Genomic DNA, 15,704 nt, shown 5'->3' with positions numbered 1-15,704 from the left:
TCTATCGCAATGCCAATGCTCAAAAAGCAAATGTCAAGCGCTCAGTGTCTTGACACCGAGAACTTTCTATGGAAAAAAGTTGATTTTCCTTCCCTTTCCAGACTCATCTTCTAATGACGTGCCCAAAATCCATTGACCCATTCGTCCAATCGTCGTAAAATCCGTTTGTCCCATCTATCGCCGTTTCTTCGTGAAAATTGCTCAACAAAGAGAAAAGAAGACAAGAAAACTCAAAGTCTGCAAGGCTAAGCTAGGAAGTATGCCAGCCACACATGCCAAAAATTTCCTGATTGCCGAAAGTAGTGCATTAAGCAGAGCCGTTGGTGTTGGTGACGACGCTGCCGCTGACGTTCTCCTTCATGAAGGGCTCGTTGTCAACCTCAATGGAAGGGATGGCCATGCCAAACTTCTCATAGGGGAAGTTCTCGAGAGTGGGCAGGTACTCGGCCCAGCCATCGTCAATCTCGCCGACCTGGTGCATGTCGACCTGGCCAGCCTCACCCGTGCGGCCAGCGAGGACCTCCTTCTCGCGGCCGGCGTACTCATTGAGGAGCATCTTGTGGGGGCACCAGATGACACGCATACCGGCGCGGCGACCAGCCTCGACACCGGGAACAGAGTCCTCGAAGACAAGGCACTCCTCGGGGGTGATGGGCTTCTCACCCTCGGGAAGAGACTCGTTGATGGTCTTGAGGGCCAGGAGGAAGATGTCGGGGTTGGGCTTGCCGCGGCCGGGGGCAATGCGGGTGTCGTCGCCCAGGACACGGCGCTGGGAGGGGAAGACAGAGAATAGCTCAGTCAGGTGGTCAGACTTGAGCTTGAAGTTGGCCTCGTGGGAAGAGGTGGCCAGGGCAATGTGAACGCGCTGGGCGGTCTTGCCGTCCGCAGTCTCGGGCTTGTGGTCGAAGTAGCGGGTGCGGCCGAGGTTCTGGAGGAGCTGAGGAATGCCGGGGAGAGGCTTGGTGGAGGGGAAGATCTGGCGCTGGAGAGCGGACAGCTTCTGGTGGTACTCCTCATGGGTAATGGGGAGCTGAGCCCACTCGTGGAAGATGCGAGTGGCATCGGGACCAGGGCGACCCTGAAGCTTGGCCTTGATGTTCCAAGGAAGGAGAGGGCGGCCGTACTGCTCGAGAACGATGTTGATGCAGGCGGTGTAGAGGTCTTCGGTGTCGAGGAGGAGGCCGTCCATGTCGAACAGGCAGGCCCGGACGGGAGGGAAGCTAGGTAAGTTGAGGTCAGTCAATTGGTTCATTGGCGGTCTCAAGGCGAGAGAAGACTTACTCGGTGCGAGGAGCCATTGCGACGGTAGGCAAGTTGTGACGGCGATGTGATGGATGTGAAGTGCGAAGGTAAGAGGAAGAAGAGGTAGCAACTGATTGTCTTCGAGACGAGTGTCGAAGGAGGAGTGATTGAGGGTGGAAGAGGAAAAGGTGGAAGAGGCCTGAAGAAAAGAGAAATGAATCTCCAGTTGGGGTATCGCGAGGGAAAGTTTGTGGAGGTGAAGAAAAGGCGGAGGATTTTTTTTTTTCGTTTTTTACCAGCAACCCAAAAAGAGGCCTTTTTGATCCTCTCTTGGAAGGACCTGAGTCAACAAAGTGAATCTGAGGGACGGAAGGAACAATGGACAGGAAGCCAAAGGCCAAACGGGCAAAACGGGCAGGGGCGTTCAGGAACAACGGCGGGGTGAAAACGGAAGCGGAAGGCACCGATGGAGGGGTCGCTCAGCTCTTTCCCGAATAAAATGGCGACCAGACGGGGAAGTGGGGGTTCCCATGTATCCTTGTACACTGTACTTGTGCCTTAGGTAATGCCCTTCATCACACTGTACGAAGTAGAAGTAGTCAGGCAACATGTACTCGAGTCACTGTATCTAATACAAAGGAAAGTCAAATATCTCCAAGATACTCTATGATTGAAATACTTCAACATTATGTTTTCTTTGGGCTAACTATGATCCTCATGTAGACAGCCTTGATTCTACTAAATGCACCTCAAACCTACGATCAATAGTATAGCCATGGAAGTGACACAGTTCTGGCGATGGCGCATACTGTACACCCTTTCATGGTGAATCGATTGGATCTCAGCGACACCAGCCGCCGAAAGACCCCTAAAGCGCTGTATCCGCCAGGTTCCTTCAGCGAATTGGGTGAGCAAATGTGGCTTCCGCCGCCCAAAAACATGTGAACAGCCTCAACGTTCCACCCCACCAAATCCACGTGGGGACGAGACACCTCAGTGACGACATTCTTCGGGCTGCCTTGCCTACAACCTCCTTGACTCAGCTTGCGATACACTCTCAACGTCAAACAAGTCTACAACAAGTCACTGCTACCTTTCAAGATGGCGTCCAAGGAAACAGAGAAGGACCCCCAGGGCAATGGCAAGGACAAGTCAGTCAAGGATGAGCCTGAAGAGGTCCAAGAGAAGTTCTCGCCTGAAGAGGAGGCGGTAAGCTGCAAATTGTTCCCTTCATCTCTTCTCTGCTCCTCCTACATAAATATAATTACATGGTTGAGTATCCAAGTGAGAACTGCCTGAATCAATGTCGGCATTTGCCATATTCCTCACAATATTGGCTTCACGACCTCGTGCGAGTTAATCCACCACACCAAAAAGCCCCTTCACATCTCATGTGAGAAACAACCAATCTCTAACTTGTCCGCAGTCCCTCCTGTTCGAAGCAAACACCCACAAAACCGAAGCAAACGCCCTCTTCACCTCCTCGCAATACACCGACGCCATCGCCAAGTACGATGAAGCCGTCTCCGTCTGCCCAAACTACCTAGACTACGACCTCGCCGTCCTGCGCTCAAACATCTCCGCCTGCCACCTGAAGTTAGACCAATGGAAAGACGCAATCTCCTCCGCTTCCGCCGCGCTCGACGGCCTAGACCGCATCGACAAGGAATCCGCCCTCGAGCAGGAACGTCGCGAGAAGCTCAAGGCCGAAGAGGAAGAGGGCGTGGAAGAGGAGATTGTAAGCTCGGGTGCTAGCGCCGCTGCCCCTGCGCCGGTGACGACCGCAGATGATGCAGAGGAAGTTGCGCGTAGGAAGAGGGCGGACGATGTCCTGCGCATCAGAGCTAAAGCTCTCATGCGGAGGGCGAGGGCGAGGAGCGAAGAGGGCGGGTGGCAGAATCTCGCGGGCGCGGAGGAGGATTACAAGGCGCTGGCCAAGATGGGGAACCTCGCGGCTGCGGATCGCAAGATTGTGCAGACGCAGTTGAGGGTGTTGCCGCCGAGGACGAAGGCTGCACAGGAGGCGGAGACGGCGGAGATGTGGGGAAAGCTGAAGGATGTGAGTTTTCTGCACAACAAGTGATGTAAGATGTATTTTGAGTGTGTTGTGATGGCTAACGTATGACTATAGCTGGGCAACGGCATTTTGAAGCCGTTTGGACTGAGTACGGATAACTTCCAGATGGTCAAGGATGAGAAGACGGGAGGATATTCGATGAACTTCAACCAGGGTCAATGAGCCTAGACAAAAGTCACCACGGGTTAAACAACGGCATCATTTTTGTGTAGGCATGGAAGAAGCGATGGCATCATAGAAACGCAAAGCCGTAAACACAGCTCGTTCAAGCTAATACACTAATTCCTCGTCCAAGGTTCTTTACGAACAATTACTATCTGTTATTACCACAGCTTTGAATCGCTCATGTCCGCAAGAGTGTCTGTCAAAAGGATATCATTCATGTGCCCATGGTATAACAGTAAGCACAAGCAGCCAAAGTGGCTCTTGGTGGTATTAATGCATTAATTCACGTTATTCATAGAGGTATTTTTCCAAAATCCCAATATCCTTCCTTTCCTCCCTCATTCCTTCATTTGGCCCACCATCCATAATAAACCAAAACAATAACCAATTTCCGGTCAATTAGGTGTAGATACTCTCGGTAATCTGGTTCACCTGAAGCCCCTTCTCCGCCATCTCTGCGTCGCGCAAAAAGTCGAGCGGGAACCAGACGAGGTGGCCCTTGATCTGGTCAATCTTTTGCCGCGCGTCCGCCGCCGGCATGAACTGGTCGAAAATGTGGCCTGCTTTAACGCCCTTTGGCGGCAAGTATCTGTCGTAGTCATCAAAGGTTTTGACTAAAGGGAATGATGTCAGTGGAAACGCAATCTACTAAAAAGGGGACAGCCGGAAAACTTACTGTGGTCATCAGGATCAGCGTGGAACAGGTGACGGTATAGATCCGTGTTCCGCGTAGCGTTACCCGTCCACATCTCCCACAGCTCGTCGTTCATCGGATCCTCGACAAACTTCCACGTCTCGTCGCGGTCCCACGGGTCATTCTCCGCGTGGCCCGGCGGACGCGCGTTGGGGTCCTGGGACCCGTCCAGATCCTGCGCGGGCAGGAGGCCGAGGTGCTCGCGCCACAGGTACCGGCGCAGCGACGTCGCGTGCCACCCGGCCTCGTAGGGCTTCCCGTCCATGGTGCTCGGTACGCGCTTCGTGTCCTCCATGACGATGCTGAGCTCGCTGTCGTGGTAGCCCAGCTGGCTGCGGTCGTTGAGGTTGCTGGAGCCGCAGACGACGATGCGGTCATCGACGATGAGCAGCTTGGAGTGGATGTAGAGCTCCTCCTGGATCCAGTTGCGGATCTCCGTCTCCGGGTCGTCGTCCTCCCACGGCTCGTCCTCGATGGATCCGGAGTTGGCCATGGCGTGCTGCGCGACCGAAGTCTTGTTGCTGAGCTGCGCGTCGCCGAGGCTGGCTTCGAAGCGTTGCTTGGCGTCGATGGCGTTTTGGGCCTCGGTGGTCTTGCCACCGCCGACTTGCTCGGCCTTGGCGCCCATGTGCTCGTCGCGCTCCTTCTCGGTGGGGTCGTTGATGCCGTGGATTCCCGTGCCCATGACCTCTTCGGCTTGCGCGCGCTGCACTTCGGCGTACTTAACGCCCGTGTCCTTTTCTCTCTTCTCAACGGCGGATGTGCGGTTGAGACGGTCATATGACCGCAGGTTGAAGAAGAAGATGTGGTTTCTGGGATCGATGCCCTCCTTCTTGACCTGCTCAAAGATGGAGTGCTCGCCGCGGCAGATTGACTTGTATTGATAGTCCATGATGGCACGGGTGCCTGTGGCCGCATCATCTCGGAGGTCGCCGGCGAAACCGGGAATGGCGGGGATGAGGACGATGACGCGGAACTTGCGGCCCTCCTTGCCGGCCCTCACAACGGCGTCGACAATGGCACGACCGATCCGGTTGTGAATCGGTGCCTGCTGGTCGCCAGTGGCGGTGATGAAGAACTGGTTCTCAATATAGACAAAGTGCTCGGCCTTGCTAATGATCTCACAGTAAGCGTTCTGGATCGAGTGGTCGGTCAGAATACCACTGGACCAGTCGGCGCTGGACCGCACGATTTGGGCATGCATGGATCCCTTGTTCTCCAAGTTCGATAGACTTCGCTCGTCGAGAGGGTGGGTGAGGTACTCTCCGACAGGGTGCTTAGGCCGTTGGACTCCCACGAGGTCCTCATCTTCGGCCAGACGGCCGCGCAGCTGAATCCAGTCGAAGCGGTCGTCGCGCTTGTACTTGTCGCGCTTCACAAAGTTCCAGCGCAGGACAAAGTGCTCGGCAATATCGTAGACGCAGGGGCCGACGACACCCATGGATACGTCGTGCCAGGGCATGCGCCCATACTCGGCCTTGCTCAACTCGTTCTGCTTCCAATCCTGGACGTTTTGGAAATCCATGATTCTGTTGTTGTTGAAGTCCTGTCCAGGCCAGACCTCGTTCTGGACGCCCTCGGGATGCGCGTCAGCGAGAGGGTGGGTGTGACTATCCCAGCGACCGAAGCACAGATCGAGACCTCCGATGAAGGCCATGGCGTAGTCAATGACGATGAACTTTTCATGATGGGCCCAGTAAAAGGTCATGTCGGCGCCGTTGGACAGCACATTATGGTCGGGGTGGCGCATAATCTTGATGTTGCCGTAACCAGGCGAGCCCTCGGGGCACAGAGCCTGCAGGGCATGCTTTGTGTGGGCAGAGTTGCACGTCAAGGCGGCTTCGACTTCGCGGTAGACGATGATGTGAATCTGAACACCGGCCTCGGCGCGGCGCTTCAGTATCTGGTCCAGCCTCCATTCTTTGTTGTGATGAGGAGGGCGGCGCAGGAACAGCTCGGGGGACAACCACCAATCGCAAATGTAGATGGTCTCCTTTGCGGCCTCAAGAGCCTCGGAGACGGCCCAGAAGTAGTCGCGACCATCGACGTACCACTTGATCAGGTTGCCGTCGCGCTCCGGGAAGAAGGACTTGAAGCGGTGCTCCTCCCCAATCTTTGTCCGCTTGTCGTCGGTGGCCTTTTCGTGCTCCTCGTCGTGACGGTGGTTGGCGTTGAACTGGGGCGCATGTTAGTTGTGCTGGTCGTTCGAGGCAGGTTTCCCATGCGGAATGAGCTTCAATGGGAAGGGAAAAGATGGTCTTACAAGGTTGGCCAGCTTGCCAATCTGGTGCTTCTTGTGCACGAGGTGAACTTTGGCATCATGAAGATGGGTGCCCTCAAGCTTGTCCTCCAGCTCGCGGAATGGCTTCTTCAGCTTATCCATGAAGCCGCCGCTACCGCTTTCCTCCTTCTTGTGACCATGGTCGCTTGTGGTCATCAGCCCCATGATTACGATTGGGTGCCTTGGGCGTCGAACAAAGGGGGTATTCGAATGGAATGATGTGCGCAAGCTCTCAAAGTTGGTATCTCTAGGTCATGAGGTCGTGGGGAACAGAATGGGAAGTTGACGTCGAAGTTAATGGGTGTGGCTGGGGTGGAGGGGTATCATAAGATGCGCGGGGTACACTGAATGGCGGGGTGAACAAGTTGAAGCATTCCAGCCCAAGCATGCAGCACTCGGATGGGGAAAGGTCAGTGGAAAGTGTTAAGCTTCGTGTAGCTTGGACTTGTAGATGTGTAAATAGGTTCAGGAGTAGGGAGAAGAGAAGACGAGACGGAGGAAGAGAAGGAGAATGACAATGGAGGGACGGCGTGTGGGATTGGGAAAGTAGTAAAGCTTGGAGGGAAAGCTTGAAATTAGAAACTCTGGGCTATGTCATTCCCGTCACTCGTGCGCCGGCGGGAGGACTAGGTAATCAAGCAGGTTAATTGGGGGCGAGGGATCGAGAGTAGTTCGGCCGGAAGCAGGATCCAAGGCCAAGGAAAACGAAGAGGAAAATGGAACCGAAGGCAAAGGAGACTCTCACTCGCGCACTTTGGGAGAAAAGTGTGGGCGCAAACGCCGGGACGACGGGGGGGAACGACACACACACGACGATTGTTGGTGGTGAGACACCCCAAGACTAAGAATAGGTACTTTTGAATAGTACAGGATTTGTATGCAAGAGCAAGTACCTGCCACCCACCTCGGTTTCGGCCCTGCGCAAACAGGCACGCAGCCATACCTACCTTACGAAGTACTGCAGCCACGGATAATTACAGTCGCACCCGATTTCAAGGCGGGGCAAATGTGACGATCCGCTGGGTCGAACGACTTGAGTCTTGGACGACACTCATCCATGCCTCGCAGCTTGTGTCTGTGATGATCCGGATGCAAGAATCCAGCCCCTGTCTGCCCGTCAGGGACAGCATCAAATCCAGCCAAGCTCCCACCCTCCATCTGCCAGCCTCTGAGAGAAAACGATCCCGAGGCCCAAGGGGAGCATGTCTTGGGACCAGCAGACGAGCATGCAATGCCACGCGTCTTGCGCCTCCTCTTTCAGCCGTTGGGACCACAGCTTGGAAGGCTGGGAAGAGTCCGCAGCTGAACTCAATTTGAGAGGCTCCATTGCTCAGCTTAGCAAGGGCTCGCGTGCCCCTGGATGATGGGGTCATATCACAGTCAAGAGACTCAAGACAGACACTTAAAACACCAAACCAACCTCGCACTTCTTCTCTGACAATAGCAGTGGGAATTGGAATCATCTGGTGAGCTGAAAGCTGCAGAAACAAAAACGTAAAAGAAAGGAACGGGTGCCCCGCGCTCGGTGCGCCGGTCACAGGGAAGGTCCCGTCCGTTTTGGCGGTTTGAATTGGTCAATGGAACGCCGTCATTGGGTTCTTGCTCCAGAGGTGGGGCCTGCTACTCTATTTTTCGTCTTGACGTCATGTCCAGCACGTCAGTCACGCTACGTACCTACCTTATCTCTCTGATAAGATTGATTTAGCGCACTTTATCGATAAGGTCCAGCCCGCCCATCCCGTCGAAAGCCGCATCTTCTGCCCTGTTGTGCACTGCGACATGCACACCTACCTTACCTTATGTTGAAGCTCCTTCCAATTCTCGAATCCTGGTTGCACGACAGCCCGGTAAGATGCATAGGGCGGAATATAGCATCGCCATACGTGTGCCGAACTCCGGCTTGTCCTTGTCATGGCGCCATTGCGAGCCCGTCGCCGCCGCCTGTCGCAAGTTTGCACTGGTCTGGACTGGTACCGAGTGGAAGGGTGGAAACCTGAATTTTGGCGTTTCTAGATCTTTGGTGGACGGTGGTCGTGACGTCACGGCATCGGCAGATCTTACTGCCATTGACCTTCGGACATACTTGCCCAACTATTGTAGGCCTGGAAGACGAAGGTCTAGAGTCAATTGAACTTTCTTAAGGATCTGGTGTCGTGAATTTTGAGTTTTGAGTTGGGGCTGGCGTAGCTTTAAATTACCTTGCGAGGTGAAGTGCTACGCATCAAGGCTTCGTGAGCGAGCCTATAAGACTTTGTTTACTGTAATCACTCTCTCGGCGTGATTCAATCATGGGAGTGTCACTTTGCTCACTAATCAAGATGTCGAGGCCGATAAGTTAGTCGTTAGATGGTTCAATCGCTGAGTCCCATACTCTTTAACGTACTACAAAATCACCATAATTCATCGCAAGCATCGTCCCGTTGATGTAGTTGTTAATTCTCAGGAGATCCGTAACAGGCACGCTCGCCCAAAGTTGCTAGAGGCTTGGCATCAGATCTGCGAAATCCGATCATGTACATCATCAGTGTTCTTCGATCTACCTCAAGACAAGGCTAGGTCCTGTCTTCCCACGTGTATCTAATCATGCGCCCGCGCCACCGTTCAACGTCTTGTCTTGAATAAGCAGAGCTTCAACGTCTGAAATGCGCCCTCGTTGTCTTGATCCAAATTCCAAGGTAAGACAACCATGGCAAGACAACCGTCCATCATTCCCGCTTCTCGACCTTTTCGGCCGTCAGTGAAACACCAACGCCCGAATATCTATACTCTGCCGACACTCCATCTCATCCATCTCCGCGTCGCGGAAAGCACAATGCGCAGCCCTCCGAACAACTGACGTATCCGAATCAAAACACTTGATAAACAACGCCTCGTCCGGCCTCTGCCCGTCCAAGAAGTACCATCGGTGCGCCGGATTTGGCTTAATCGTCCACGTCTCGGCCCGGTGACGGGGGTAAATAATCGCCCCCGGGACAAGGTCCTCCTCCGCAACCGTGGTCCCATCCGCGACGGCCAGCGGGTCCCGCCGTACCGTCGCGATGGGCCGCCAGATGTTGATAATCTGGAAGCGGCGTTTCTCCTTGTCGAGGAGTCTCTCGGCCTCATCCGCGCCGAGGTGATGCCTCGCCATCATGATGGCGCCGTCGTAGGACTGGTCCACGTGCGCCTTGTGCAAGGGGCCGCGGTGCTCCGTGTTGCGTTCGCCTAGGCTGTGCCAGTTTGCCGGCCCGCGGCGGATCTGGTGGTTGAAGATGACGACCCGGCTTGCTCCCGTGCTGGTGGTGGTATTTGAACCCTGGTGAGCATGGGCCCTCTAATTGTGAATGCTGGCCGCGGCCCCCACTGCTGTATATAATAACCCTTACACCGCCCAAAACCCGCCCACTTTGCGGCTGGCTTGGATAAATGAAAACGTGCAAGACTTACATTTCCTTGTAAAGTTTCTCCATCTCGGGGTAGTAGACGCCCTTGACCCGTTCTTCGTCTGTAAAGTCCGTCTCGACGCTGGTGTGGCGGACGTACTGAAAGCCGTGGGTGTCGAGCGTGTACTTGCCCTCATCGCCTCTGATGTCCGTGACAGTGACGGTGCGAGGAGTCATTTTTCTCTCATTTGTGACTTTTTGACTGGGATTGAATAACAGACATGAGTATGTTGAGCCATTGACACGGTACTCGAGAATCGGGAACTTTTGAAGACATAGTTACTGAAAAGCGGCCTTACCCCCCTACAACGATTGGGGTGGGAGGGGTTCCATCTCCAGGGTCGTCATAGTAGTTTATGGTGGTGACGACTGCACGTCTCTCCGATCTCTCGGATTCTGTGGACTTGATCTCTGCCGTGTCCGGCAGAGGCTGGTGCTGTGTTGTTCCCACGGCCATGATTGTGCTGTTAGTGCTGTGGCTGATGTCGTCTTTGTCTCACGGAAATCCAGTCTCGAGGTGGCTGTGATGAGTTTGTAGTTCTGAATCGTCCCGCTCTGTATTGTCTGTGATGTACTTGGATATGTCCAGATATGTACGAAGATGACTTATACGACAAAGTGTGAGCAACTAGCGAGAAATGGACTAAGGCACTGAAGGCAAGGTAGAATATCAGATGAAGCCAACGTAAATACAGGGAGCATCTCAAGATGAGAAACACAGTGGTCCCTCATCTGCGAACTGGAAGCTTGCGAGGGGAGTCCCTGGCAGCCGCCGGCACGGCAGAGGGAAGAGGGCCGACTGGACGGAGCTCCGCATCCTCCTTTTTCCGCGACCCCGCGATGGACGGTGCCCAATGCGCCCATGCACTGTCAGTTCTGCACGTGATTGGGGTTGAATGGGAATGAGGGGTAATCATCATTCGCACTGTACCGACGTATCAGAAACGAGCACCCGGTCAAGTGGATCCACTGACCCCGCTGTGACAGCTCGGGTTTAGCGCGTTGGATCTCCAATGGGCGGTCCAGGTCCCCAGGTGGTGGGGTTTCCAGGGAGAGGTCCCCGCCATGGCCCATGAGAAGCTCCTGCTGGCTGCTGCTGCAATGCTGCTACGGAGTACTGCTGCTGCGTATGCGTGGCTTCCCAGGGGCCATTTGCTTGACCGCCCCTCGATTCCCGTCCTGTCCCTTTTTTTGGGTTTCGCTTCTCGTCTGAACAGCTCCTGGAACATCTGCTCTTTACCTAACTACATCTCCTCTCTTCCTTCTACGCTTTCTAATCTCCTGTTCTTCTTTCTCTCTCTCATCAAATACATCTTTCAAACACATTAACAACCCACCCCAAAATCAGACACCATGGCCGCTCAGATCCCCCCCGGAGGAACCTACCTCGACACCTTCAAGAAGTCCTTTGTCGATGTCAAGCCTGACGCCGACAAGGAGAATGCCATCCCTACCTCCGACTTCCTCGATGCCTCTGAGTCTCTGACCACCATCTTCGGTATGTTCCCCCAGCACGGCTGCTCTCTCTCAATACCAGAGGAGACTCCGAGCCTTTGACGGTTTCATGTCACTAACGAACATCCCCTCTTCTAGATGCCCTTGGAGGCGTTGCTTTCGGTCCCGTCAAGAGCGACATGGGCGGCAACATCAAGGTACGACATGACTCCTCTCGATACCCCCGCCATTTTATACCACATGTCCCGAATCAGACCTTGTCACGAAGCTCGGATGCCATCCTACAGCTCCTACAACTACATCCAAAAGACGTCAACGAACAATGACTGACTTGTTCTCCTTGTACAGAAAATCCGCGAGCGCCAGCTGGCTGCTCCCGGCGAGTCCGCCACCCTTCAGGAGCTCGTCAAGGCCGAGCTGGCCACCAAGAAGCACGTTGCCACCGAGGGTCTCCTCTGGCTGGTTCGGTAAGTCTGCCCCTGAGCTCCCCTTATCACCGACAACACGGCCAACGAAACTGACAATGCCATTCTCCCAGTGGCCTCGAGTTCACCTGCATCGCCCTGAGCCAGAACGTCGCCAAGGAGTCCGAGGAGCTCTCTGAGTCCTTCCGCAACGCCTACGCCACCACCCTCAAGCCCCACCACAGCTTCCTCGTCAAGCCCATCTTCAGCGCCGCCATGAGCGCCTGCCCCTACCGCAAGGACTTTTACGCCAAGCTCGGCTCCGACCAGGACAAGGTCGCCGCTGAGCTCCGTGTCTACCTCGCCTCCCTCGAGAAGATTGTCGGCATCCTCAAGGGCTTCCTCGCCAGCAAGGATGCCAAGTGGTAAGCGCAAACAATGCTCTTGTGTGCGCTGACCTCAAAGAATCAAAGGCCCCCCAAGAAAGCGGGGACCTCAAAGAAAGAGAAATAAAAAACGAACAATGACGATATGATGGAAAGAACAACATGTCCGTGTCAGTGTCCGCTGCGATGCTAGTACATCGTCAGCCACGAGCCAGTTTACGCAGCCTAGAAATGAATCACAACCTCGAAGCTTGAACCAAATCCCTTTCTTTGAGCTCTATGCAATTCAACAATGACGAGCTAACACAATTTGTCTTTGACACTTTTGAACTCTCCTGGAGCCGTAATACAGAATGTCGAGAGTCATGAGATGACCTTCGTATTTAATAGGGCTTGTCAGCACACTCATGGACATTGGATTCGCAAAACAGATACATAACAGATGCCACCCACACAACGTTAACAATCATAGATCGCATCCATCAACATATTCGATTTTGTCTACTAAAGCAGAATCTTATTCTTCAGACATACCGCAATATGTCTTTTCCAGACCCAGTCATCGAGCAGAGTAAGTTCCGGATTAACTTGCCGGCAGAGCTGTACCTGGAAATAGCTCAATGGCTCGGCGAGTTTCAGGCCGAGACCGAGAGGCGAGAGTATGTAATACCAACATACAGATCAGCTAACGAAGACGATGTCAAGAACGAAATCGTCAGGGACTTGAGGGACGTAAGAGTTACAGAAACCATCGTAATGGCGGTCAAGGAAATGCTCCCCACGATGGCCATGCTCAACGCGGGCATGGTGAACAAATACTACCATAAAGCCATCAACGACATTGCTCTCCGGTGGGACGCCCGGAGCGAAAACCCCAGAGCCGTCTACCACGCTGCTGTGCACAACCACATTGATCTCCTCCGCCAGGCCCTCGAGAAGCCCGGGGCCAAACCGGACTACGTACCACACGGCCTACTAACGTCTTTATGGACACCACTTATGGTGGCTGCGGCTAAAGGCTATGCTCAAGTCGTGGACCTGCTTCTGCACAAGGGGGCTAATCCAGCACTAAGCTTTGCCGACCGTCGTCCACCATGGCGGAAACCGCGTCCATTTGCTGCAAGCTCAGAGTCAGGCATGTGCCTGTATGAGTATGAAAGAGACCTTTTTCGGCAAACCTCGCCCCTCCATGCCGCCATGTTGGCTCCCAAGAACGCGTTGACCATTTCCAAAACTATTCTCAGGTCTCTTCCACCACGCTTCTTGACCAAGATTTCCGATCCGCGTGGACTCTTTCTTGCTATTGCTCTTGCTCAAGATCACGTCGGCTTGGTGGAAATGTTGATCAATCGAGGCGCAGACTTTGACCATGGAGGCAAAACTAGCTTCCCGATGAATATCCCGGTACTTCATCACGCCGTCTCTGGCGATATGGTTCGCAAGCTGACCCTAGCAGGTGCGCCGCTACACACACCTGTCGAGTTCGGCATCAATGCTCTGCATGCTGTCTGTCTCCGTCAGACAGATTGCTCTTCTGCAATAAGAGAGCTCGTCCGACAGGGCGTTAAGTTGGAAGAGACCACGACTAGTATAGACCCACGACCACCTCTGAACCCTGAACAGGGACCTCGCCGGAAGATCCCTCAGACAGCTCTCAATCTCGCATGTAGGCAGCTCAACGTCGCTCACATCCGCACGCTGCTCGAATTAGGCGCTCACCCACTTGGGGCATGTCTTGAGGAGAGCCCTAGGAAGAAGATGAAGGGCAGTAAGTTCGTGGAGGATAGCGAGCTCTTCAAGGTGACGCCTCTTCACGATTTGTTACTACCCGATTACTTTGCCCTGGAAGAACACTACAAGAGCAATGAGGAAATAGCATGCGCCATAAAAGCGGCTTTCAATCTGATGATCAGCCACCCTCTGGCTGCCGAAGCAGTATCGTCTTACGGGAACTTTGCCCTTGGGTGGCCAGGCATCAATCTCATGGTCAGGATTTTAAGATCATTTTGGATGAGTGGCTCCATTGTTCACACAGGAGACTTTGGTAGATACACCCCGCTGCAGCTTTTCTTCGTTCATCCTTTCTCGGACGATCCCGAGATTCCACAGGCCATGTTCGACTTGGTACCAGATGGTAGGGATCAGATCAACACCATCATAAAGCCGCTCTACATCACGCCGCTCTTGGCTCTTCTAGGCCACCGCTTCAACCATTCTCTCGGCGACGCAAACTTTTACCGGCCAAAACTGCTCAAGTGGCTTCTGGAACACGGCGCCGACCCGAACTTGTGCGACAGGGAAGGCGTCTCGCCCCTCCACTATGCAGTGTTCTGGCTCGATGCTCCGGCCGTCGAGCTTCTCCTCTTACACGGCGCCCGAGTCAAGCGCGAGGACGAACTCCAGGTCATGAACGTCCTGTTCGGTGGCGTCTTCACCAAGTCACATCAAGAACAAGCACAAGGACATCGCGCCCCCCGGAAAAGCGAGTGGACGCGAATGGTGGAGCAAATCGACATAGACGTATCGTCGATGCACGGCATCGCCGGCAACATTGAACACTGGCAGCCCGGCACGCCACTGCCCGCATGTACGCTCTTCAACTTCGAGGCTAAGTCTCCATTTAAAATGTATGGAAAGGTGCCCTTGCCTTCAGAGCTCGTGACGCGGTGGGGAGGGTTACGTGAGGCTCTGAGGGGGGATGCCGACGAGCGTAGGAAGCGGATATTTGCGGCGCTGCTGCCGACGCCAAACGTGCTGCCCTTTTGAAGCCCAGGGGGATTATGGAACGTGATAGTGAGTTGAACCCTGGCGAGGACGGGTCCGATCCTGACACGATCCGGTACAGTGTTTTGGACTGGGCGATGGCGACGGCCCAGGATGATTGGTTTCTGGAAAAGATTAAGCGGCTTGGAGGAGAGACTGGAGATCACCGGCCCAAGACTTGGCTGGAGGCATACCATGGTTGAACATGTATGATTCAATGACGAATGCTTCTATACTCATGTATTTATCCTTATCAGTCATTCTCTTCAGAGGCTTTTTCTGTTTTCAAGACTGGAAGGCTGAAGGTAGACGAGAGGTAAAAAACACTTTTCCAAATCCCTCACGTCAAAAGTGTGAAGTGATGTAATGTACTAATATAGTCTAGTGAGTGTATGTAAGTAGCCATAGAGACATATGAAGATCAGTCCAGTCCAGTCCTGGAGTCTGGTATTCTTTTCTCTTCTTCGCCTAGGTTGGGCTTCCGTGTTGCATCAAGATGCCCGACACGAGATGCAGGAGCAATCTTGGAGGAGCTTGAGATGATTTCGTCAACACGTCGCTGGGAATCCTGAGCCATCATGCGGAGAATACTCTGTGTTATTTTTCGCAAAGATGGTAGATAATGTAAACTCGATGACCACTGGGCTTCATGTCCATTGTGTTAGCCCCCAAAATAGATTCCTGCGCTGAAACTTTGTATTGTATGTTCCATCGATGGCGAGTATAAGACGGTCGTGGCGACTATTTTAAAGTTCTTTGAAGTTGGCAAGAAGACGAGCACGGCATGAGAGGCCACGTTGTTGAAATATGTCTTG

General features: G+C 53.8%; 6 protein-coding genes across 6 annotated transcripts; 3 read left to right on the top strand and 3 right to left on the bottom strand.

Annotated features, from left to right (window-relative positions):
• Nucleotides 1-307: 307 nt before the first annotated feature.
• On the bottom strand, nucleotides 308-1,298 carry N0V96_006200 (uncharacterized protein; the record flags this gene model as incomplete). The annotated part of the gene is made up of 2 exons (XM_053194080.1): nucleotides 308-1,220; nucleotides 1,282-1,298. 2 exons carry the CDS (start codon nucleotides 1,296-1,298, stop codon nucleotides 308-310), a joined length of 930 nt encoding a protein of 309 aa, XP_053048656.1.
• Nucleotides 1,299-2,343: 1,045 nt separating this feature from the next.
• On the top strand, nucleotides 2,344-3,325 carry N0V96_006199 (uncharacterized protein; the record flags this gene model as incomplete). Its single annotated transcript, XM_065757630.1, has 3 exons — nucleotides 2,344-2,348; nucleotides 2,520-2,526; nucleotides 2,669-3,325. 3 exons carry the CDS (start codon nucleotides 2,344-2,346, stop codon nucleotides 3,323-3,325), a joined length of 669 nt encoding a protein of 222 aa, XP_065613973.1.
• A 788-nt stretch (nucleotides 3,326-4,113) lies between these two features.
• On the bottom strand, nucleotides 4,114-6,624 carry N0V96_006198 (uncharacterized protein; the record flags this gene model as incomplete). Its single annotated transcript, XM_053194078.2, has 2 exons — nucleotides 4,114-6,354; nucleotides 6,442-6,624. The coding sequence occupies 2 exons, from the start codon at nucleotides 6,622-6,624 to the stop codon at nucleotides 4,114-4,116; spliced, it is 2,424 nt and encodes an 807-aa protein (XP_053048654.2).
• Nucleotides 6,625-9,040: 2,416 nt separating this feature from the next.
• Nucleotides 9,041-10,058, bottom strand: N0V96_006197 (uncharacterized protein; the record flags this gene model as incomplete). The annotated part of the gene is made up of 3 exons (XM_053194077.2): nucleotides 9,041-9,072; nucleotides 9,226-9,734; nucleotides 9,886-10,058. 3 exons carry the CDS (start codon nucleotides 10,056-10,058, stop codon nucleotides 9,041-9,043), a joined length of 714 nt encoding a protein of 237 aa, XP_053048653.2.
• A 1,176-nt stretch (nucleotides 10,059-11,234) lies between these two features.
• N0V96_006196 (uncharacterized protein) lies at nucleotides 11,235-12,169 on the top strand (the record flags this gene model as incomplete). The annotated part of the gene is made up of 4 exons (XM_053194076.1): nucleotides 11,235-11,379; nucleotides 11,475-11,533; nucleotides 11,685-11,803; nucleotides 11,875-12,169. 4 exons carry the CDS (start codon nucleotides 11,235-11,237, stop codon nucleotides 12,167-12,169), a joined length of 618 nt encoding a protein of 205 aa, XP_053048652.1.
• Nucleotides 12,170-12,666: 497 nt separating this feature from the next.
• On the top strand, nucleotides 12,667-14,892 carry N0V96_006195 (uncharacterized protein; the record flags this gene model as incomplete). Its single annotated transcript, XM_065757629.1, has 1 exon — nucleotides 12,667-14,892. The coding sequence occupies one exon, from the start codon at nucleotides 12,667-12,669 to the stop codon at nucleotides 14,890-14,892; it is 2,226 nt and encodes a 741-aa protein (XP_065613972.1).
• Nucleotides 14,893-15,704: the final 812 nt, after the last annotated feature.

The sequence above is a fragment of the Colletotrichum fioriniae genome, assembly GCF_027942845.1.
Source record: "Colletotrichum fioriniae strain IMI 355084 chromosome Unknown scaffold_6, whole genome shotgun sequence".
Lineage (NCBI taxonomy): Eukaryota > Fungi > Ascomycota > Sordariomycetes > Glomerellales > Glomerellaceae > Colletotrichum > Colletotrichum fioriniae.
Note: the sequence above shows the minus strand (reverse complement) of the source record. Positions and strands in the feature narration are given on the sequence as shown.